We start from the raw sequence: 24909 nt of genomic DNA, 5'->3' as shown, positions 1-24909 counted from the left end.
GCGTAGCAGTGCTAGTTCCCCAGCTCCAATCTCTTTTCCTTTGCAAAAGGGAATTCCACCTGGGTGATGATAGATTTGGGTGGAGGAGGGGAGCCGGAAGGAGCTTAGATACAACGCAGAGACTTCTGCGGCCAGATCCCGTTTCTTTCCTGCTCTGGTGGCTGATAGGGATGTTTTCCCTGCTCACTGGAGATACGCAGAAGGCAGGATAGCCAGAGAAATCTTTGGTTTATCTCGGGGCTGCACAGGAAGAATCAGGACGGCAGCAATTGGTGGTGATTTGGAGCACAGGGGAAACACGATGGGGACCAGTGGCGGTGCCATTGGTCTCGTGGTGTTGGAAGAAACGTCCTTCTAGGTTCAGTTCCAAGTGGGGAAAAAGACACTGGAAACATGGAGGCTGCTTGGAAAGATGGTTTTAATGGTGGACAGGACCACATGGCTCGAGCTCCTGAGCAGAATAGGGGGACCAGATGCTTCCAGATGAGAAGAAGAAAAAGGGACAGATGCTGAAAGTCCCTAGTTTTATGCCCTCTCTGGCCTTTGATCTTGTGCTTGTCTTCTGATTGGTTGTCAGACTCCATGCAGGGGCAATTCTCTAGGCCAGGGGTGTCCAAACTTGGGAACTTTAAGACTTGTGGACTTCAACTCCCAGAATTCCCCAGCCAGCCATGCTGGCTGGGGAATTCTGGGAATTGAAGTCCACAAGTCTTAAAGTTCCCAAGTTTGGACACCCCTGCTCTAGGCTGTGAGCCACGTTTGGTTGAGCATTGCTTCTTCCCAGGTGCCCTGTGGTGAGATGGGTCAAGGGCTAATCGTATCATGCCTTAAACCCATCACCCTGGAGCTGAAGGGGGAGATCTTTGTTATGTAGAATAGACTGCCACAGGCCCTCTAATGGCCCATTGGCAAAGGTGGGGGCTATTAAGAGTGAGTCTGTTTCCTGTCTAAAGGCACGTTTCTCCATTTCTTACCCAGGGAAATATAATATTCTGCCTTTTCAATATTTCCCGGGAGATTTCATTTTTCTAGGAGAGGGGTGGGTTTTAACTTCCTACAGTGGTGTAGGGTTGATTCAAGGATGTTTACAGCATTAACAGCATTAACAGAGCATTAACAGAGTTGGAAGGGACCTTGGAGGTCTTCTAGTCCAACCTCTCTTGCTCGATCTGGAGACCCCCTATCATTTCTGACAAGTGGCCCTTATGCCACCAGGCTCGATATTTTAGACCTGGGCAACCTCGAACTATGCCACCTACAGTCCGACCTAAGCAAAGTTCACAAAACTGTCTGCTATAACGTCCTACCTGTCAACGACTACTTCAACTTCAACTGCAATAATACAGGGGCAAACAATAGGTACAAACTCAAAGCAAACTGCTCCAAACTCGATTGCAGAAAATACGACTTCAGCCACAGAGGGGTCGACGCCTGGAATGCTCTACCTGACTCCGTTGTTACATCCTCTCTAACCCTCACAGCTTCAACCTCAAACTGTCCACCGTGGACCTCACCCCATTCCTAAGAGGTCCTTAAAGGGGGCGTGCATAAGCGCACCTGCCTGCCTACCGTCCCTGTCCTACAGTCCCCATTGATAACGTACTCATTTTATGTGCTCATGTCCATGTTAGACTTATTTATATCCATCTATTTGTACCAATCTCATGCGATAATGTCCATGTCCATACTAATAACTATTATGTTGTACATGTTGACAAAATAAAGTAAATAAATAAAAATAAATAAATCTCTTCTTGAAAACCTCCAGTGATGGAGCACCCACAACTGATTAATTGTTCTAACTGTCAGGAAATATCTCCTTACTTCTACATGGCTTCTCTCCTTGATTAGTTTCCATCCATTGCTTCTTGTTCTACCCTCAGCTGCCTTGGAGAATAGTTTGACTCCCTCTTCTTTGTGGCAACCCCTGAGATATTGGAAGACTGCTATCATGTCTCCCCTGGTCCTTCGTTTTGTTAGACTGGGCATACTCAGTTCCTGCAACTGCTCTTTGCATACAGAAACAGAATAAGAGAATAACAGAGTTGGAAGGGACCTTGGAGGTCTTCTAGTCCAACCCCCTGCTTAGGCAGGAAACCCTATACCATTTCAGACAAATGGTTGTCCACCATCTTCTTGAAAACTTCCAGTGTTGGAGCATTCACAACGTCTAGAGGGAAGTTGTTCCAATGGTTAATCATTCTCACTGTTATGAAATTTCTCCTGAGTTCCAGGTTGCTTCTCTCCTTGATGAGTTTCCATCCGTTGCTTCTTGTCCTGCCTTCAGGGTCTTTGGAGAATTGCTTGACCCCCCTCTTTTTTGTGACATCCCCTCAAACATTGGAAGACGCTATCCATTTATGGTTGCAGAAGGACTGCATATGAGTCTGATTGCTTAGCTGTTGTCAGGATCCATGAAGCTTCTCCAAGTTCTAGGAAGACTATCTTAGTTCCCCAAACCTTTGCTCAGTCTAGATTACAGGGGTCCTCAACTTGGCAACTTTAAGACTTGTGGACTTCAACTTCCAGAATTCTTCAGCCAGCTATGTCTTTTATCTGAAATGATATAGGATCTCCTGCTTGAGCAGAGGGCTGGACTAGAAGACCTCCAAGGTCCCTTCCAACTGTTTTGTCCTCTCCTCTCCTCTCTCCTCTCTTTTCTCTTCTCTTTTCCTCTTCTCTCTTCTCTCTTCTCTTCTCTTCTATGTTCTCTTCTTTTCTCCTCTCTTCTCCTCTCTTCTATCTTCTCTCTTCTCAAAATGAAAGTTTGTGGTAGGGTGGATGTCTTCTTTTTCTCAGTTTAGCGTCACAGAGTGGCAGGAAGCTGTGTCACCCAGGTCTGACAACTGTGTTTACAGGTGCTTCTGAGGGACACCAAAATGGGTTGGACCTTGGTTTATCTCCCACTACATTGGGGTGAGAGGACTAGGAAGCCAGGATTGGATTGGGATGGGTGTAGGTTGTCATTTGAAGGGCGCAGAGCCCAAAAAAGACACTAACTCTTGTTTGTAGATGTATTAGAGTTATAATTGAGTTTTCCTCTTACAGTCTTGTCTTCTGAAAGAAAGATCCACATCAGGGTTTTCTGTCAAAGGAGATGCCATTGCAAGAGAACACAGCTTTCCAAGCTGAACTTTTGCTTGGTTTTAGAAGAAGGGGACCGTGCCAAAAAGGGTGTGTAGAGTGAAGACGATGGTTTTCCCAGTTGCAATGGATGGCTGTGAAAGTTGCACCAACATGAAGGCTGAGTGCCAAAGAATGGAGGCCTTTGAACTCTGGTGCTGGAGAAGAAGACTCCTGCATTGAGTCCCTTGGACTGCAAGGCCATCCAACCGGTCAGTCCTAGAGGAGATCAACCCTGACTGCTCTTTAGAAGGCCAGATCCTGAAGAGGAAACTCAAAGACTTTGGCCAGGAGAAGGAAGGACTCACTGGAGAAGAGCCTAATGCTGGGAACGATTGAGGGCAAAAGAAGAAGGTGACAGCAGAGAAGGAGGTGGCTGGATGGAGTCACCCAAGCAATCGGCATGAGCTTAATGGACTCCAGAGGATGGTAGAGGACAGGAAGGCCTGGAGGAACATTGTCCATGGGGTTGGGATGGATCGGACACGAACTCACAACTAACAACAACAACAAGGGACCCCCACATCTTCTGTACGGGACTGCACTCAAGTCTTACTTTTGCTTAACTTTTGCTTAACCAACCTTGGCAACTTTAAAACTTGTGGACTTCAGCACCCACAACTCCACAGCCAGCTTGACTGAAACCCATTGGTCTTAAGTTGCCAAGGTTAGACGCCTCTGCTTTGACACATAAGTACTTAAATATTTCTTTAATATTTTTCTTAAGAATGAATTAAGAAAACTTAGAAGTTGGATCTCACGATGATCATTGCTTATGAAGAGAGTTGGGGTCTCTAGGGACCATGTGATCTGCTCACTCATTGCACTGAGCCACAATGTAGATTTATGGGTTTTTGTTGAGCGTGATATGTCAACTAAGTCAACTGAAGCTTATTCAACCAATCGCTGTTGAGCAAATTAAAGTTTAAATGTGATTTGTGATCTCATAGAGACTTGAAGCTGGTCTTGTAGGCCATCACTTGGTTGATGTAGCTCAGTCTCTGCTCACCTTGGCTTGAGGATCTTCAGCAAGAGAGAGATCTTCCATGACTCATGATTCATCCAAGTCCATCTCTCTTGACGTTGAACCTCAATCAACCTTCCTCATTTATTTTTTTTAAGCCCCTATATCTAATCTCAATTTCTGGGCAGCAGGAAACGAAGCCTTCCTTCATCCCCTCCGTCTACATTTCTCTAGGTAAAAGTTATTCTACATTCCTCTTCATGGCTTGTCTTCTAAACTCATGACTGTTGTCTTCTCAAACATGGAGCCCTGAATGTACAGTAGATAGAGTCAGATGGAGGCATTAAAACTCCCTTTTTTAATATAGGTTACTAGCTGATAACGCTCCGTTACACTGGTATTTATTTATGTTAATCCTGTATTAGACAGGAAAAGGAATGAATTATATCTATAGTGTTAAGTCAAAGTAATGCTGGAATTCAGACAGACAGACAGACATATACATCAACTCGAATCCAAAATGTATGCTATCACTGTCAAAAGTACTGTGATTTGACAATATAGATATAATTCATTCCTTTTCATTTTAGCGGCCCAGGCGTTCCAGAGTTAATGATGGAACACACAGACACAGACAGACAGACACGCCCACACCAAGGGGTGTTAGGAGTGTCTTACCCCCAGAGTATTTGTTTCCAGAGAGTAAGTCATCTGTGTACCAAATGTGGTTGAAATTTTTCAGCGGCCCAGGCGTTTCAAAGTTATGCTTTGTGTACACGTACATGTACACACACACACACACACACACACACACACACACACACACACACGATCGATATGATATACCATGGTTTTGGCTTTATTGTGGTTGATGAACTCAGACATTCTACTTGGTTCAAATCAGAGTGAAGCAAAATATGGCTTAGTGGAATGTTGAAATTCAGCTCCTAGCTTATTAGGGGAAGGAAGCAAGGAATGCTGGTTTAATGTTGAGCAGACTATGAGTGGAAGTTTGTTTAGCCATTTCCACTGGCAGACAGACTCTGTGGGCTTCATGTACAAGCAAGAAAATTAATCCATTTTTTTTCATCTGTCCAAAAACTCCTATTCATAGGGTGGAGTTGAAATCTAACAACGATCCAGAGCTTTCAACATAATTGGTTTATGATAGCATAGAATCGAATCTGTCTCAAAATCTGTCTCTGGATTATATTTTGTCCCTTTGGTTTTATATGCTATTTTTTAATATATAATTTTCTTGAAACTTTTAGCCACATTAAAAACAATGCAAATATTAGAAAAGAAGTGAAGAAAATAATAAATGAGAAATAGGGAAAAAAAGAAAAATAGTTTCTCATCTTCTTAAAAGTGGTTATAAATGCATTTATATTTTACTCTCTCTCTCTCGGGTTACTCATAATTTTCCCCTTTTCATATGGTCACCTTTCTAATCTTCAAACTCATAAATTACAAAAATCATTTTTTTCTTTCTCCCCCCCCCATAAAATGTTCGTAAGGTTTTTACCTGCTATTTTTTTTTAAAGAATTTTATAAAACTTAGGTAAAGGTAAAGGTTCCCCTCGTATACATGTGCTAGTCGTTCCCGACTCTAGGGGGCGGTGCTCATCTCCCTTTCAAAGCCATAGAGCCAGTGCTATCAGAAGATGTCTCAGTGGTCATGTGGCTGGCATGACTCAACCCCAAAGGCGCACAGAACGCTGTTATCTTCCCACCAAAGGTGGTTCCTATTTTTCCACTTGCATTTTTTACATGCTTTCAAATTGCTAGATTGGCTGGAACAAGTAACGGGAGCTCACTCCATTATGCAGCTCTAGGGATTCGAACTGCCAAACTGCCGACTTTTCTGATCAACAAGAATAGCGTCTTAGCCACTGAGCCACCCTTTATTAGACTTATGGAAGTCTAAAGTACAAATAAAGATGAAAATATTGGGAAAATGGAGAAGGCAAAAAAGGGAGATTTTTGATGTGTTCTTCTTAAATTCTTTTCTCCTTCCAGAACTCTTGAGAATGTCATGGATTGCACCCTACATAATGGATGTGGTGTTCCCTTTCTGAGGTAAATTCAATAGGAGCCAGCCATGTGCTGGAGCTGCCAAAAAAGCCAACACAGTTCTAGGCTGCATCAACAGAGGGATAGAATCAAGATCACGTGAAGTGTTAATACCACTTTATAATGCTTTGGTAAGGCCACACTTGGAATATTTGCATCCAGTTTTGGCCGCCACGATGTAGAAAAGATGTGGAGACTCTGGAAAGAGTGCAGAGAAGAGCAAGAAAGAGGATTAGGGGACTGGAGACTAAAACATAGGAAGAACGGTTGCAGGAACTGGGATAGGTCTAGTCTAGTGAAGAGAAGGACCAGGGGAGACATGATAGCAGTCTTCCAATATCTCAGGGGTTGCCACAAAGAAGAGGGAGTCAAGCTATTCTCCAAGGCACCTGAGGGTAGAACAAGAGGCAATGGGTGGAAACGTATCCCGAGTTCCTTAACAGTTTTGGGGTTTCTTGAAAGTTGAAATCCTGGAGTATTCTCGGGGGAAGATGCAGCCGAGTTTTACGCACCCGTCTGAAGATCCCTTCTGCTGTGTTTGCATTTCAGAGAACAGCCGGCGTTAAAGAAGACCAGGCTTCAGGCGGAAGAGGGGGCAGATGTGGCTGCACGTGGGAATAAGGCAGTAAGCATGGTGTAATTTTGTGTAGCGGTTGCATTTCGTTCTGTAGTGGGAATGGCCTTGAGAGCAGAGGTGGGTTTTACGTAATTTTTCCACTGGTTTGCCGCGCACCGAAACTGTGAGCATGTGTGCCTTCCGTGCATGTATGTGGCCTTCTGTGCATGCACACTGCTTAGAAAACGTGGCTAAATAGGGCGACATAGAGCCGAAGCAGGTCGCCGCTACTGGTTCGCCTGAACCAATCTGAACCGTCTGAATCCCACCACTGCTTGGGAGACAGGAGGAAGAGCTGCAGATTGGACAACTGGCAGATGAAGGATGTCTCAGCCCACAGTAGGAAAAGGAGCATGGGAAGGGCTCAAAAGGGGACCCTCCCTAGTTTCCCAGAGAGTAAGAGTGGGGCGAGAAATGTTTTCAGTCTTGCAAGATGCTACTACTTTAACCTTACAATAGAGATAGAGCTAATGCTTCTACAGACAGTCCTCAACTTGCAAACAGTTCATTAAGTGATGGTTCAAAGTTACGATGACACTGAAAAATGTGACTTATGGCTGTTTTTCACACTTACGATCGTTGCAGCATCCCCATGATGACATGATCCAAATTTAGATGCTTGGCAATTGACTCATAGTTAAGACTATGGGGTCACACGATCCCCCTTTGCGAAGTTCTGACCAGCAAAGTCTATGGGGAAGCCAGATTGCGCTTAACAATCAGGTGACTAACTTATCAACCATAGTGATTCACTTCTAGAAAGAGTGCAGAGAAGAGCAACTAAGAGGATTAGGGGACTGGAGGTCTAAAACGTATGAAGAACGGTTGCAGGAACTGGACATGTCTAGTTTAATGAAAAGAAGGACTAGGGGAGACATGATAGCAGTGTTCCAATATCTCAGGGGCTGCCACAAAGAAGAGGGAGTCAAACTATTCTCCAAGGCACCTGAGGGTAGAAGAAGAAGCAATGGGTGGAAACTAATCAAGGAGAGAAGCAACTTAGAACTGAGGAGAAACTTCCTGACAGTTAGAACAATTAACCAGTGGAACAGAAGTTGCCTCCAGAAGTTGTGAATGCCCCAACACTGGAAGTCTTTAAGAAGATGTTGGATAGCTGTTAGGGATGTAACCCTAGGCTTGGCTTGCCAATGTATATTAAGCTATGATTATGTTACTGTTACTTTAAATGCTTAAGAGATTAATTGGTTTGTTACCTCAAGCAGCCATAAGAGGGAGCTAGAATGGTTGTTAGATCTCTCTCTCTGTTTTTGTTAGAAGCTGATCAGGTGTATTTTGAGGTATTGTGGTTTGTTACTGTTAGCTATACTTTGTGTATTTAACTGAGAATATTGATAACTGACTGACTGAACCGTGTATGACTTGGACTGTTAACCAGACTCTGAATACCTCTATATTTCTACATAGTAAACTACTATATTTTTATACTATTCATTTCAGTGTCTCTGTATGCTGGTTTGTGCGTGTTCTTCCATATCACTCTCATTACGCTTCTCTGCATACTCACTCTCCCAATGGGGAGCTTAATTACTTAACAATAGCCATTTGTCTGAAGTGGTGTAGGGCTTCCTGCCTAAGTAGGGGGTTGGACTAGAAGACCTCCAAGGTCCCTTCCAACTCCAATTCTAATTCTAATTCTAATTCTCTTCTCTTCCATTCCATTCTTTATTATTCTATTCTGTTCTTTTCTGTTCAGTTCCGTTCCATAATATTCTATTCTATTCTATTCTATTCTATTCTATTCTATTCTATTCTATTCTATTCTATTCCATTCCATTCCATTCCATTCCATTCCATTCCACTCCACTCCACTCCACTCCACTCCACTCCACTCCACTCCACTCCATTCTATTCTATTGGTAGTTACCTTTAAATCCTTCATAGCTTCCTTCATAAGTAACCCTTATGAGACTTAATGACTGTGACAAGAAAGGTCATAAGCCACTTTTAAAAAGTGCCATTGTCACTTCAAACGGTCACTAAATGAACTGTTATAAGTCGAGGACCGCTCGTAAACCCGTTCACATTGTCTTTAACAGGTGATTGAACAGCAGGAGCAATCTGCGGACTCCTTCCAAAGTGATGGACCAGAGGAGGAGAGGAGAAGAAAGAATGAGAGAATTTGTGTTAGGAAAGTAGAGGCAGAAGGTCATTCCACCCAGGAGGGGAAAAGGGGTAGCAGAACCACAGAAGGTCTGGACCAGGAGGGTTTCAGAGGAACAGAAGAAGGGAGGAATAATGACAAGCAGCTGGAGCAGAACGTTGGACCAGGAGAGAGAGAAGATGTGGTGGACAGAGAAAGATCTGAGCAGAACATTGAGATCAAGACGGAGAAGGAGTGGGAAGGTGAGAGAGAGATGGACAAAGAATGGACTGGTGAGGAAATCCCTCAGCTGGGAACAGAAGTGGAAGAAGAAGGAAGGACAGAAGATGAGTCCGGACTTGGGGCACCATTTGAGATCAAGCTGGAAGGTGACTCAGAAGAAGAAGAAGAAGGGACAGAAGGCCAAGGAACCCTACAAGATGGGGTTGAAAAAAAGTCCAAGAGAAGCAGAAGCAAAAGAGGTGTTCGAAATGTAGAATTTCTCAGGGGGTCCCGGAAAAGGAAAAACGAGGAAGTGGACAAGACTTTGAAAAAGAAGAAAAAGAAGAAAGATGAAGGAAATTGTGGGAGAAGGTCAAAAGCCGAGGAGGACAAGTGGAGATGGTATGTTTATTATTTAAGTGATTTGTGATTTATATGGCAAACGTTTTTGATGTTCAATCTCTACCATTGAAGTCCCTCCACTTGATTTTATACAGATAGAATAGAATAATAAAATACAGAATGGAATGGAATAGAATAGAGCTGGAAGGGACCTTGGAGGTCTTCTAGTCTAGCCCCCTGCTCAAGCAGGAGAACCTATACTATTTCAGACAAGTGACTGTCTAGTTTCTTCTTAAAATCCTCCAGTGATGGAGTGATGGAGACGTTGGTTTCACAGAAGTTTGCCACCTGTTTGCCGTGCGTTTGCACACTCGCTTGGTGAGGGTGTGTCTTCCGCACATGCGCTTTGCGTGCTCTCGTGGCTTGCACACATGCGCTCACTTAGAAAATGTGGCTAAATAGGACAGCATAGGGTCATCATTTCGGCCGAACTGGTCCGAACCGGCTGAATATCACCTCTGTGGAGTACCCACGATTTCTGGAGGCAAGCTGTTAGTTAAGAGAAACACTTTTTTCAACATTCAAATGCCCCCAACATTTTTGGGGAGTTAGTTTGAGGTAGGTTAAGACCGATCTATTGAATTTGCAAGGGTTTCTACATTTATTTGAAAAGACATTGAAAAGCGATGAGGTGGGTTAATAAGAATGATCAGTAAGTTATAAATCAAGTATAAACAAATTGTAAGCCTTACAATGCAATGAGTTAATCTTACCTAGGTGCTACCAGACTTTTTCTGAATTTGTTTGTGATTTTTTTGCGGGGTTGTTGTAGACTCTTATAATATTTACAAGAAGTGTCATAATTATTATGGTGCTTTATTCCTGCTATACTTCTATTTATCCACTAGATGTCATCCAAGACTTCTGTTTTGAATTTCTGGTAATTCTTTCGGTCTTGTTCCTTGGACTACGACTCCCAGAATGCATTGGTGTCTGGACTACAAGTCCCAGAAAGTGCTGCCACATTGAATTCTGTGGAATAGCCCATCTAGAGAGCACAGATTTGGAGCAAACTGTTAAGAGTCAATGTATGCATTGCTCATTAAAATAGCAATCGCCTTCCAACAAAATTACTGGATGCATTAAAATTGCAATTTTGAATTGCAATTAAAAATCAGAAGGGAGCACCTTTTCCAAGTGACAAATTTTATTACAGGATGAAAGCTTTGGGGATCGCTTAGAGTTCAGCTGATCCCAGCTTAAATCCTAACACAGTCTAGCCCAAAGTTTCTTAAAACTTGAAGATGGGTGGCCTTCAACTCCCAGAATTCCCCACCCAGCCTCTCTGTGCATCTGATGAAGGGAACTACACCTGAGTAAGACTTCTTTCTTCAAAGATCAGATTTAGGTATGGGAAAAGATGCCCCCAAATTCCTGAGCTTCTCTCCCCCTCTTGACTGATATGGGTCTCCTCTTCCTCCTGGCAGGGGAATTCTGGGACTTGAAATCCACACATATTTACAAGTCTTGGTTGGGGAATTCTGGGAGTTGAAGTCCACCCATCTAAAAGCATGCTGCCTGGGGAATTCTGGGAGTTAAAATTCCACACATAGTTACAACTCCTGGCTGGTGAATTCTGGAGGAATGAATCCACCCACCTTAAAGCCTGATAGCTGGGGAATTCTGGGACTTGAAGTCCACCCACCTTATTAAAGCCAATTTTGAGTAAACACTGGGTCACAGCATGACTTTCTGACTAAGGGGGACGCCTGTCTCTTTAAGCGAGCTCGATTGCTCTGGTATCCATTAGCTGCCCCTAAGCCAGGAAATCCTTAAGAGGACTACATTTCCCAGGTGCCTCGGGACATGCCCATTGCACCGGAGCCTCCTCTCCCACCCCCCCAAAAAAAGACCCACAGCGGGCGGGATGCAGCATTTGGTGAGGGCTGCCTCACTTTTGCACCATGCCTCGTGCAGGAAAAGGCACCACGCGAGCCCAGTTTGATTTTGCAAAATTGAATATTCATTTTTTTGCAAACTAGGGATTGCCAAAGGAGGGTTTACCTTACTCCCCCCCCCCCCAGCGCCATCTAACCCATCCATGTGGCCAGCTGCACATGACTGGGCTGGCAAGGCATGCTCAAGCATGGGCACAGCCTGGCACGGTGGGCACGCTCTCCACTCCAGCTTGCGCCTCTGACTTTCACCCGGATTTGCGCCGCGTGCATCAGGGTCCTGGCCCCCAAAGCCAGGTACTGTGTTCAGGTTTTGCCAGGGGAGGAGGTGTACACGTGTTTTGCTGGAGTGGCACGGGGCGTGCATGAGCGTGGGAGGCTCTCCAGCGTTGCTGGGCATAAAGCATGGAAGAGAAGGCTGGTTTGATTGCTCTTTATAATAATTTCCTTTGGATTTTGCTGCAGTTTCCTAACTCCAAAGAGTATGTAGGTGGTGAGGTGAGGTCCCCCCCCCCCCCATGCCAACACTCTGCTAAGCAATCAATTGCCACAATACTGTTGCAACTATTTAGTTAGTCTGTATTACTATCCTTCTTCTCATCCTTCCTATTACCTATCTCCTTTCTCTACTTATGGCTATAACTTTGTTGCTTGTAAGCTGTATGGTTCCTATTGGTTTATTTAGTTTCCTAGTATGGTTTCCTAGTATCTTCCTTGTACCTAACCACTTATGACTATAACCGAGTTGCTTGTAACTTTGCAATTTATATTGTTTTGTTTCCTACTATGATTTGATTGCTTATTAGTAACCTATGATTATCACTAAGTGTTGTATCTTATGATTCTTGATGAATGTATTCTATTTTATTTTTCTTTATTTACACTGAGCACATGCACCAAAGACAAATTCCTTGGGTGTCCAATCATACTTGGCCAATGAAGAATTTCTATTCTATTCTATTCTATTCTATTCTATTCTATTCTATTCTATTTTTCTACTCTACTCTACTCTCTACTCTCTTTCTTTTCTTTTCTGTTCTGTTCTTATTTCTATTCTCTATTTTTTTCTCTTCTGTTCTCTTCTACTCTATTCTCTATTCTCTACTCTATATTTCTATTCTATTCTATTCTGTTGATTGCTTATTTAGTATCCTATAACTATCATCAGGTTTTGTACCTTATGACTATGATGAATGTATTTTTATGATGATTATGATCATGATTGATCACTTATAACTTTTATGTACCCTGAGAGCTTATGCACAGAAGACAAATTCCTTGTGTGTCCAATCACACTCGGCCAATAAAGAATTGTATTACCTTTTCTAGCCAATTATTCTTAATGGAACTATGGTTTAATTTTGGAAATTGTGGGATCATAAGGGCTGGAAGGGACTTTGGAGGTCTTCTAGTCCAACCCTTGCCCAAGGCACTAGTCCTCAGTACTTTATTTAAACAAATACTGTTTTCTAGGAATATGGTAAAGTGATTGAAGGCTTGCATGCTTTTCTCGATGCAATTTAAAACTCTGTTTGCTTTTCTGCAGCTCTATTTGAGAGTCACAGTCAACTTGTATAAAATAGTTTAAATAGAATTCTTCACCTTTTTATTGAGGGGTAAAATATTATAAGATACAAAATACAAAAGTAACTAGAAAAGCAGTGGGGAGGAAGAGGGGGAAGAGAAGTGAGGAAGGATAAAAAAAAGAAAAAGAAACATTGATTGGCATAAGGTGGTCTGCTTGAGCAGGGGGTTGGACTAGAAGACCTCCAAGGTCCCTTCCAACTTCATTATTCTGTTAAACTTCCAACTCTCTCTGTTGCAGTAAAATAAGGCATTAACATCAAATCACAACTTTTTGTTGTGTCTATAAAGATCTATCAATCTACTTGGTAAAACCCAAAAATCAAAATCTCATTCTTTTTTATCTCATTGATACCTAAAGATAAAGAGGGCCCTAAGAAACCAGAGGATTACAGGCCGATATCTCTTCTGAACACAGATTATAAAATATTTGCTAAAGTATTAGCCAACAGATTGATGCCGGTTATTCAAGAGATTATTCATCATGATCAAGCAGGATTTATTGAAGGCAGACATATGAAGGAGAATGTAAGGCAACTCATAGATTTAATTGACTATCTTGATAAGAATAAGCAGATCTCTGCAGTGCTGGTTTTCTTGGATGCAGAGAAGGCCTTCGATCGAGTGAATTGGAACTTTCTAACCAAGACTTTGGAAAAGATGGATATGGGACCACGATTGCGGCAGGCGATTGGAGCAATTTATCAGCAACAAAATGCACAACTTATTATTAATGGAAATTTGTCAACAACTTTCGAGATACAAAAAGGCACAAGACAAGGTTGCCCATTATCCCCATTGTTATTTATTTTAACTTTGGAAGTCTTGTTGAACGCAATTCGCGACTCAAAATCCTTAGATGGCATAGCTATCAGGCAAAAGGAATACAGAACTAGAGCATTCGCCGATGATCTGGTTGTTACCCTTTCACATCCTTTGAAATCAATAATCCAGATGAAAAATATCATAATAGAATTTGGCATGGTGTCTGGGTTTAGACTAAATCAAAACAAAACGAAAATGATGGTTAAAAACATGACAGAGACTCAAAGAAAGAGACTTGTAAGTTTAGCAGGTTTTGAAATAGTTTCTAAAGTTAAATATTTAGGAATACAAATTTCAGAATCAAACACAAAACTTTTCTCAAATAACTATGAAGTGTTGTGGCAAAAGATACAGAAAGATCTTGAAGCGTGGAAAAAGTTACAATTGTCTTTGCTTGGAAGGATCTCAGCAATTAAAATGAACATTCTACCTAGATTTATCTTTCTATTCCAGATGATTCCGGTGCTCAAGTCAGATAAAACCTTGTTAAATTGGCAAACAACATTAAATAAATTTGTTTGGAAGGAGAAAAAACCGAGAGTAAAGATGAAGATTATGCAAGATACACGTGAAAGAGGTGGCCTCAGACTCCCAAACCTTCGATTGTATTATGAAGCTGCGGTATTAACGCATGTAGCAGATTGGTTTGGGAAAACAAAAATGGAATTGCTCAATATAGAAGGCCATGATCTTGTTCTGGGATGGCATGCATATCTTTTTTATGAAGACAGGGTGGATAAAGTGTTCAACAACCATGTTCTCCGTAGTGCCTTGATGAGAATATGGAAGAAGCACCGGCCCAATTGGGATTATAAAATACCGCTTTGGTTGGATCTTGCAGACACCATGGGGATTATGAATATTAAGTCACTCGGGGGTTGTTTATATAAAGATGTGCTTATTGCTGATGGGGGCGAATGGAAGTTAAAAACTTTGGAACAGCTGTTGGAAGAAGGAATTACTTTAAATTGGTTACATTACATACAGCTTCAGAAGAGATGGGAAGAAGATCGCAGGGTCGGCTTTATGGATAAAGAAGTGGAACTGATTAAGCAGATAAAAGAGACTGGTCCAAAACAAGTTAAAAGAATATATAATGTACTGTTAGAAAGAGACTCAGAAAGTGAATTGGTTAAGGATTGTATGATTAAATGGGCTCAGAATTTTGGGGAAGTGGTTATGTTGGAAACGTGGGAAAAAATATGGGTTCAGAATGTTAAATTTACACAGTCACAGAATTTAAGGGAGAATTTTTATAAAATGTTTTACAGATGGTATTTAGATCCTAAAAAATTATCATGCATGTACCCAAATGTTCAACCAAAATGTTGGAGATGCGGGTGTCTAGATGCTACCTTTTTTCATGTATGGTGGACTTGCAACAAGGTTAAAGCTTTTTGGATAAAAATATGGTGGGTTATGCAGAATGTATTTAAGAAAAGAATACAATTCACTCCACAAATGTTTTTATTGGGTATAGTTAAGGATTTTACCAAAGGGGAAACAAAATTGGCCTTGTATATGGTTACAGCAGCTAGGTTGTTGATTGCGCAACATTGGAAAAAAGATTTTTTGCCAACAATTGATCAATGGATTCAGAAGGTGGCGGGGTTCGCTGAAATGGCAAAAATTTCAGCTTTCTTAAAAGCTCAGAAACAGGAGGATTACACACAGGAATGGGCAAAATGGATTGATTATATACAGAATAAATACCAGACTAGGAGTTATTATCTAGCCTTTAGGTAAGAATGTTTAGACCGTAGATGATCAGAGTAAATAGTATATGGGATGTTTGGAATTATTAGAGTGGTATACAGCGGAAGTCAGGGGGGTGGGTTTGTGCGGGAGGTGGGGGAGGGTTAGGGTGGAGGGTGGGGCAATATATATGTATGAATAAATTAGAAGATGGGACTAATGAAACATTGTTAGGCTAGGAGAAATTTATATTAAGAGTTATAGATGTTAAATTAGCTTAGAAAATGATCAATGTGTTATTATTAATTTAAGACTAATCTCTATAGTTTTTGTTGGGAGGAGAGGGGTTATGAGTAATCTATTTTAAGATGGGGGGTGGGGAGGGGGTAAAGTGTTTGGTATAATATTTGAATGTGAATTTTTGCGGGGGGGTATAGCATTTGTATGAGATTTATATTGTATGGAGGGGGGGGGTGAAAAGGGGGAAAATTTGTTTGTACAAAACTCTTTTAATAAAAAAAAAAAAAAAAAAAAAATCTCATTCTTTTCCACTCCGAGCACGAAGTTCAGAAGTGGTTTCCCAACTTTTATATTCTTTTCTTGAATCAAAACAGTCAATTTTGCCATTTCAGCCATCAACATTTGCAACCATCCATCCATGGTGGGAATCGAAGTGTCCTTCCATTTCTTTTTTCATACAATATAGTCTTGCTGCTTTCAACATATATAATGAGTTCCAATTTTATTTCTCCAGTTCTTTTTTCATTAAGCCCAAAAGGAAAAAGTTCTGGTCATTTACGTAAATAGAATTCTTGCTGACATATATGCCAAACCTTTGATTTGGCCTGCAAGAACTTTACTTCAAAATCTTGAGAAAGACGCTTAGCATCTTTGAAGTTCTTTGGATGGTGAATTCCTTCATTTCTCCCCTACTTCAACCCTCCCAACGTTCAACGTGCAAATCCATCGTTTCTGAGTTCCATGTTTATAATGAGAAGATTAGGGGTCATACTTTTTGTCAGGCCTGCAACCATAATTGGAACTTTGAGTATTATTTTGCCTTGGATTCTGATGTACTTTTTGGGAACCCTGACACTTTTAAGAAGAGTTAGGATGTTAGGACTGAGGAAAAAAAAAAAGTAGGATTTAGGAATCAAACTATACACCCAAGAGGTTCTTGGTCTTCTCAGATGATGTGAAGATCACGTGAAGTGTTAATAACACTTTGTAATGCCTTGGTAAGGCCACACTTGGAATACTGCATTCAGTTCTGGTCGCCACGATGTAAAAAAGATGTGGAGACTCTAGAAAGAGTGCAGAGAAGAGCAACAAAGAGGATTAGGGGACTGGAGACTAAAACATAATGAAGAACGGTTGCAGGAACTGGGTATGTCTTTTCTAATAGACAGAAGGACCAGGGGAGACAGGATAGCAGTCTTCCAATATCTCAGGGGTTGCCACAAAGAAGAGGGAGTCAAGCTATTCACCAAGGCACCTGAGGGTAGAACAAGAAGCAATGGGTGGAAACTAATCAAGGAGAGAAGCAACTTAGAACTGAGGAGAAATTTCCTGACAGTTAGAATAACTGATCAGTGGAACAGCTTCCCTCCAGAAGTTGTGAATGTCCCAACACTGGAAGTCTTTAAGAAGATGTTGGATAGCCATCTGTCTGAAACGGTATAGGGTTTCCTGCCTAGGCAGGGGGTTGGACTAGAAGACCTCCAAGGTCCCTTCCAACTCTACTATTGTATTGATGTTAACCCTTTCCAAACTTCCTCTCGCCAGGTGGGAAGAGGAGAAACGAGATGATGGGGTCAAATGGCATAAGTTGCACCACAAAGGGCCCTACTTTGCTCCACCCTACCAGCCTCTGCCAAACTCCGTCAAGTTCTACTACAATGGTAGGTGGTCTTCTCTGGGTTTGCATCTATGGTGGAGTCCTAAAGGTGCTTTTTCAGGAAGCCCCTTTGGGACAATCATGACCTGGATGACTGAGAATCTCTACAGACATCCAAGGTGGAGAAGCTGGGTGTGTGGTGGCATCTCCTGAGCTTCGTAGATGGGTGGAGAGAAGAGTTGGCCCTTACTGGGATGGAAGGATAGCCAGGACCCCCACCTGATCACTGCTTGGTCATCCCCTTCTGTTGTAGGCAGGCCGATGAAACTTAGCCGGGCCGCTGAGGAAGTGGCGACGTTTTTCGCCAAGGTGCTGAACCACGATTATGCACGCAAGAAGATTTTCCGGGACAATTTTTTCTGTGACTGGATGCAGGTATCCACTGGGGTGGGGGGCTATTTGGGAGATTGTTATAGCGGAAGTGCCCCTCCCTTCCCCCCAAAAGCAGAATGATGGAAAGGTGCAGCGGACAGATAGATAAGGTTGCTTAGGACACAGTGTCCAAACTTGGCAACTTTAAGACTTGTGGACTTCAAGTCCCAGAATTCAACTTTAAGACTTGTGGAGTTCAACTCCCAGAATTCAACTTTTAAGACTTGTGGACTTCAAGTCCCAGAATTCAACTTTAAGACTTGTGGAGTTCAACTCCCAGAATTCAACTTTAAGACTTGTGGACTTCAAGTCCCATAATTCAACTTTAAGACTTGTGGACTTCAACTCCCAGAATTCAACTTTTAAGACTTGTGGACTTCAACTCCCAGAATTAAACTTTAAGACTTGTGGAGTTCAACTCCCAGAATTCAACTTTTAAGACTTGTGGACTTCAACTCCCAGAATTCAGCTTTAAGACTTGTGGACTTCAAATCCCATAATTCAACTTTAAGACTTGTGGACTTCAACTCCCAGAATTCAACTTTTAAGACTTGTGGACTTCAACTCCCAGAATTCAACTTTTAAGACTTGTGGACTTCAACTCCCAGAATTCAGCTTTAAGACTTGTGGACTTCAAGTTCCAGAATTCAACTTTTAAGACTTGTGGAATTGAAGTCCGAAATTCAACTTTAAGGCTTGTGGACTTCAATTCCACAAGTCTTAAAGTTGCAAAGTTTGGAGAGACCTGGCGTAGAAATCCTTTTTGGTAACTCTTTCTTTTATATCTGCTTCTTCAAGTGCTTATACTGGCTAGGGGATTCTGGGAATTGAAGTCCACACTTCTCAAAGTAGTCATGCTGGCTAGACCAATTCTGGGAATCGAAGTCCATACGTCTTAAAGTAAGGCATGTTGTCTGGGGAATTTTGGGAGTTGAAGTCCAGATTGCTTAAAGAAGCCACGTTCCACGGGAAATTCTGGGAGTTGAAGTCCATACTTAATGTTGCCATGCTGTCTATGTGTCAGCCTGCAGCCATCTTTTCTTTTGAATCTTTGGCCTGCCACACTTTCTATAATTCTATTATGCATTTTCTTTTTTAAAAATAGCTTTTTATTTTTCCCTTTCAAATTCTTCATAGATATACATTCTTATAATTGCTATTTAACATTTATCTATTCCTCATTAGTCTCTATGCTCATTTTTACACACATATATAATATAGTTTGGGTCCCTTTCTTGCAGCCCCATGCCTCCATCTTTTTTTGCAACAACCTTATTCTTTCTATCTTCTCAACCTCCCTTCTCTTCCATTATTCATTTTCTATTGTGGGAAAATGGGGGTGGAGATTGTAAGGAGTGAGATGCTCTGCAGCCATAACAACATTCTTTCTAGAAAGCCAAGGTCATCCTTTGTCTTTGCACCTCTGCACCTGACCGGAACTGAATGGGTGGAAGGGACCTTGTGATGGTTTCCCCAGATGTGCCAATGTGGCTCTCTTCATAAATTGGATCTTTGAGCAATACTTTGCCTTGGACTCTGATTTACTGTTGGATGCTATTTGGAACCCCGACATTAACCCGAATCTGACACTATGGGATTCTGGTTGCCAATAAAGTTGCCAAGATTGATGAAGACTGTTTTAGAAGGTATCTTATTGAACTTGTTTTCTAAGTCATGTACCGCTTTAGCACTTAGATGGCCTCCTCCTTTTCCCATGTAGGTGATGACTCCACAGGAAAGGAAGAAAATCAAAGACCTGAAGAGGTGCGATTTCAGCAACATCCATAACTACTTTCTGGAAAAGCAAGAAGCCCAGAAGGCTTTGCCCAAGGAAGAGAAACAGGTGCAGATAGGATTGACGTTGGTAGAACCTGAGGTCTTTTTCACTCTTGTTGAAAAACACGAGCAAAGCAAACCGGTTGTTACACCGGTTGAATCCCACCAATGAAAAAACTCTGTATTGGTGACAGGAAGGGCATCTGGCCAGTAAACACTTAGCTTCATTCAGTTGTCCAGACTCCATCCCGCAAGGGATTATGGAGTCGTTAAAAGATGATGATGAGTTATTCACTTAACAGCCGCGGCAAGAAAGGTGGTAAAATGGAGCAAACTCACTTAACCAATATTTCACTTAGCGACATAAGTTTTGGGCTCACTTGTCGGTCGCCAGTCGAGGATTGGCTGTAATCACCTTTGTCTATCCTTTTAATAGAGGTTGAAAGAGGAGGCAGAAAGAATCCAAGAGGAATACGGTTACTGCGTAATTGATGGGCATCGGGAGAAGATTGGGAATTTCAAAACCGAACCTCCGGGTTTATTCCGGGGCCGTGGGGATCACCCCAAAATGGGGATGCTGAAGAAGAGGATAATGCCAGAAGACGTCATCATCAATTGTAGCAAGTGAGTCTGGAATTGTGCAACGTTGGTGTCAACTCATAAAGTTGCCATGGTGAGGAAAGGAGGGGAGAGCGCATTCCACGCATACCTTTGGCTAGAGTCGGATCTCAGATTACTACGTCTGACTTGTGAGGGGTGCACCTCGTTGGAGAATGTGATTTATGACACAGACTGAGGGGAGGGAAGAAACGGGCAAAGTTCAGCCATAATTTAAATGAGGTCAGATCTGACTGCAATGGGGTATTACCAAAATGTGTTCCTAATAAATGACTGGTTTTCTTTTGAAACTTGGCTCGAGGCTCATGAATCAATTAGGGCATCTGTCGGAAACCTGACAGATGGGTCTGTGGGCAGCGATTCCGAACCTTGGCAATTTTTAGGATGGGTGGCCGTCAACTCCCAGAATGCGCCAGCCAGCATGCTTTAAGACTGAGCGAAGGACTTGACGTTCTCACTTCCTCTCTCCTCCTCGTTTAAAAGTTCCGTTCTGGTTAATTGAAAGGGAGCGAGTTTGCTATAGTAGTTAAGTAGTAGTTAAGACAATAGGCTAAGAGACGGTGAGTTCTAGTCCTGCCTTAGTCCTGAAAGCTGGCTGGGTGACTTTTGGCCAATCTCTGGAAGATTGTGAGTTTTAGTCCTGTTTTAAGTATGAAAGCTGGCTGGTGACTTTGAATCAGGAGACAGTGAGTTCTAGTCCAACTTTAGGCATGGAAGCTGGCTGGGTGACTTTGGGCCAATCCCTAGAAGACTGCGAGTTCTAGTCCTGTCTTAGGTATGAAAGCCAGTTGGGTGACTTTGGATCAATCATTAGGAGACAGTAAGTTTTAGTTCAGCTTTAGGCATGAACTTGGTCCAATCACCAGGAGACGGTGAGTTCTAGTACTGCCTTAGGCATGAAAGCCAACTGGGTAACTTTGGCCAATCACCAGGAGATGGTGAGGTCTAGTCCTGCCTTAAGCATGAAAGCCAGCTGGGTGACCTTGGGCCTATCAATAGAAGATGGTGAGTTCTAGTTCAACTTAGGCATGGAAGCCGACTGGGTGACTTTGGACCAGTCATCAGGAGATGGTGAGTTCTAGTCCTGTCTTAGGCATGAAAGCCCGCTGTGTGACTTTAGGCCAATCGCCAGGAGGTTGGGAATTCTAGCCCCGTTTTAGGCATGAAAGCCAGCTGGGTGATCCAATTCCTAACCTAGAGTGGAGAGCCTTGTAGGGGGGAAGGTCTCCACCATGCTTCAACAGCCCCGTTGCTCTCCTGCTTACTTTTTAAACTTTTAACCCTCCCTGTGGTTTTTTTCCTTCTCCCTCCCAGAGACTCAAAGGCCCCCCGGCCTCCGCGGGGTCACCAGTGGAAGGAAGTCAGGTGCGACAACACCGTCACCTGGTTGGCCTCCTGGACGGAGAACATTCAGGGCGCCATCAAATATATCATGTTGAACCCAAGTTCCAAGCTGAAGGTAAGGCCCATCATGACCTGCTTTTGGAGTTGGTCACTACTCAGTGCCTGTTAGGTAGAGGTGGATCTGTACTTACAACAGCTCACTTAGTGAGCTTTTGAAGTTACAACCGTTTCTGTCTTTCTCTTCCAGTCCCTCCCTCCCTCTCCTCTTTCTCTCTCTCTCTTTCTGTCACTGTTTCTCTCCCTCTCTTTTTCTCTCTCTCCTCTCTTTCTCTGTCTTTTTCTCTCCCTCCTCTCTCCTCTCTCTCTATGCCCTCCTTATGTCTCTCTCCCTCTCCCTTCTCTCTCTCTCTCTCTCTCTTTCCCTATCCTCTCCTTTCTTTCTTTCTCTGTCTTTCTGTCTCTCCCCTTCTGTCTCTGATTCTCTCTCTCGCCTTTCTCTCCTCTCCTTTCTCTTTTTGTCTCTGTCTCTCTTTCCTCTCCTTTCTCTCTTTCTCTTTCTCTCTTTCTGTGTCTCCTCTTCTTTCTCTGCTTCTCTCTCACCCTTCTCTCTTTCCCTCTGTCTCTCTGTCCCTCTTTCCTTCTCTCTCTCTGTGTCTCTCTTTCTCTCTTTCTGTCTCTCCCCTTCTGTCTCTGCTTCTCTCTCTTTCTCTCCTCTCCTTTCTTTCTCTTTTTGTGTCTCTGTCTCTCTTTCCTCTCCTTCCTCTCCTTCCTTCCTTCCTTCCTTCCTTCCTTCCTTCCTTCCTTCCTTCCTTCCTCTCTCTCTCCCTTTCTCTGTCTTTTTCTCCCCCTCCTCTCTCCTCTCTCTCTCTATGCCCTCCTTCTGTCTCTCTCCCTCTCCCTTCTCTCTGTCTCTCTCTCTCTTTCCCTATCCCCTCCTTTCTTTCTTTCTCTTTCTGTCTCTCCCCTTCTGTCTCTGCTTCTCTCTCTCGCCCTTCTCTCCTCTTTTTGTCTCTGTCTCTCTTTCCTCTCCTTTCTCTCTTTCTCTTTCTCTCTTTCTGTCTCTCCTCTTCTTTCCCTGCTTCTCTCTCACCTTTCTCTCTTTCCCTCTGCCTCTCTGTCCCTCTTTCCTTCTCTCTCTCTGTGTCTCTCTTTCTCTCTTTCTGTCTCTCCCCTTCTGTCTCTGCTTCTCTCTCTCTTTCTCTCCTCTCCTTTCTTTCTGTGTCTCTGTCTCTCCTTCCTTCCTTCCTTCCTTCCTTCCTTCCTTCCTTCCTTCCTTCCTTCCTTCCTTCCTCTCTCTCTCTCTTTCTGTCTCTCACCTTCTGTCTCTGATTCTCTCTCTCTCTCCCTCCTCTCCTTTCTCTCTCTCTCTCTCTGTCTCTCTCTCTCACACACACACCTTCGCAAAAACGCTAGTCTCACAACACTCCTCTTTTCTTCTAGGGCGAGAAAGACTGGCAAAAATACGAAGTGGCCCGTCGGTTGAAGAAGCTGGTTCACCGGATCCGACGCCAATACCGGGCAGACTGGAAATGCAAGGAGCTGAAGAAGCGACAAATATCCGTGGCCCTCTATTTCATCGATAAGGTAAGGGCATTGCAGCCCAGGAGGTTGGCATCCTTCCCTGCATCTCTTCCCAAAGACCACGTGGGTGGACATGAAACCCACCGAAGAGAATATTTGTCACTTGGGTTTGGTCGGTGGGGTCCTTGGTTTTGTCCGAGTTTAGTTGTCTTCTTGCAGACGTTTCATGACCCAACTGTCTTTTTTAAATTTTAAATTTTTATTGTATATTGGGTTTTTATTAAACGGGGCATGTTAATGGTTTTAATTTGTCTAAATGTTTTAATCTATTACCTCCTCCGTGCATGTATGTCTTTGTATATATGTATGTTTATATATGTCTTAGTGTACGCCGCCCCGAGTCCTGCCCGGAAAGGGAGCGGCTAATAAATCCAAATTTATTATTATTATTATTATAACTAGGGAACATCATCAGGGCAGAAGGAAGTGGGGTTTGCAGAGCAGAAGAGGAGGAGAAAGACTGCTTGGTGCTCTCTGAGCTTGGTGGTTTTCTTGCAGACGTTTCATGACCCAGCTAGGTAACATCGTCAGTGTTAGAAGGGATGGGGGTTTGTGGAGAGAAGGATTGGGGGAGTCATTAGTGCTAGGATGTTGGGTAATGAAATATCTGCAAGCAAACATCCAAGCTCAAATATCACCAAGGACCACCTCCTCTTCTTTCTCCCCTTCCTTGCAATCCCCACCCCCTTCTAGTACTTAAAACCCCCAAACAATCAAAGCAGTAAAAAGGTGCATCAAAAAATAAAATAAAAGATACTACACACGTGTGTGAAAAGCTAAGTTCTGAGAGCGTCCCTTTTCTTGGCTGCTCTCGTGGTGTGGAGACAATACTTTTGCCCTTAACACCAATAAGATCAAGGAACTTATAGTGGACTATAGTGTCAGCATTCCAAATAGGATCCAAAAGTAAATCAGAGTCGGAGGCAAAGGATTGCTCAGAGTTCCAATTTATGAAGAGAGCCACGTTGGCACATCTGGGGAAACCCGAATCTGAAAGCTTCCCTGTTTTCCCCACCCAGTTGAAAGTTCAAGATCTTTCCCCCACACCCACCAGTCCATCCCATGGTCCAATCTCCCACTGCCACGCTGGCACTTTCCACCCATCCAGTTCTGGTCAGGTGCAGAGACAAAGGATGACCTTGGCTTTCTAGAAAGAATGTTGTTATGGCTACATGGCATCTCACTCCCTACAATCCCCCCTCCCATTTTCCCACCATAGAAAATGCAAAGTAGAATAATAGAAAGTGTGGCAGGCCAAAGACCCACAAGAAAGGATGTCTGCAGGCCTGACATATAGAAGGAATAGATCAGACATCCAGCCTTGGTTATCCATGGAGACCGAGTGGAGCAAGTGGCCAGTTTTAAGTTTCTGGGTGTTGTCATAAAAGAGGACCTCACCTGGGACAACTCACATTGCAGCCCTGGTCAAAAGGGCCCAGCAGAGATTATACTCCCTGGGACTTCTCAGGAAACAACAACTGAACGAAAAACTGCTGGTGACCTTCTACCGCTGCACCACAGAGAGTATTTTAACTTACTGCACCTGTGTATGGTTTGCCAATGGCACAGTGGCAGATAAAACAGTGCTCCAGAGGGTCAACATCATTGCCCAGAGGATCATGGGTTGCCCCCTCCCCTCTTTGGAAGAGCTTTATAGCTACGGTGAGAAAGTTCAAAACATTTTTAAAGTTCCATCTCACCCTGGGCACCCTTTTTTTTTTTGAACTATTACCATCTGGCAGCCGGTACAGGGCAATAAAAACTAAGGACAAACAGGCTGAAAAACAGCTTCTATCCCAGGGCAGGAACTCTATTGAATTC

At 43.0% G+C, this 24909-nt stretch overlaps 1 protein-coding gene across 2 annotated transcripts in view; it reads left to right on the top strand.

Moving 5' to 3' along the window:
- Positions 1-8054: 8054 nt before the first annotated feature.
- The window catches only part of TOP1MT (DNA topoisomerase I mitochondrial), a 29415-nt gene continuing 12560 nt past the window's right edge, over positions 8055-24909 (top strand). Inside the window, exons 1-8 of one of the 2 annotated variants that reach the window (XM_081951959.1) lie at positions 8055-8074; positions 8834-9501; positions 17286-17401; positions 17651-17772; positions 19490-19612; positions 19982-20169; positions 21478-21622; positions 22948-23091. In XM_081951959.1, the coding sequence (XP_081808085.1) occupies positions 9152-9501; positions 17286-17401; positions 17651-17772; positions 19490-19612; positions 19982-20169; positions 21478-21622; positions 22948-23091 (1188 nt within the window). In that variant the 5' untranslated portion in view covers positions 8055-8074; positions 8834-9151. Of the gene's footprint in view, positions 8075-8833; positions 9502-11351; positions 11694-17285; positions 17402-17650; positions 17773-19489; positions 19613-19981; positions 20170-21477; positions 21623-22947; positions 23092-24909 lie in introns of those variants that run through there. The other variant, XM_081951960.1, reaches the window with a different exon arrangement.

This window comes from Natrix helvetica (genome assembly GCF_964273705.1).
Source record: "Natrix helvetica genome assembly, chromosome: 4".
Lineage (NCBI taxonomy): Eukaryota > Metazoa > Chordata > Lepidosauria > Squamata > Natricidae > Natrix > Natrix helvetica.
This window is presented reverse-complemented; position numbering and strand designations above follow the sequence as displayed.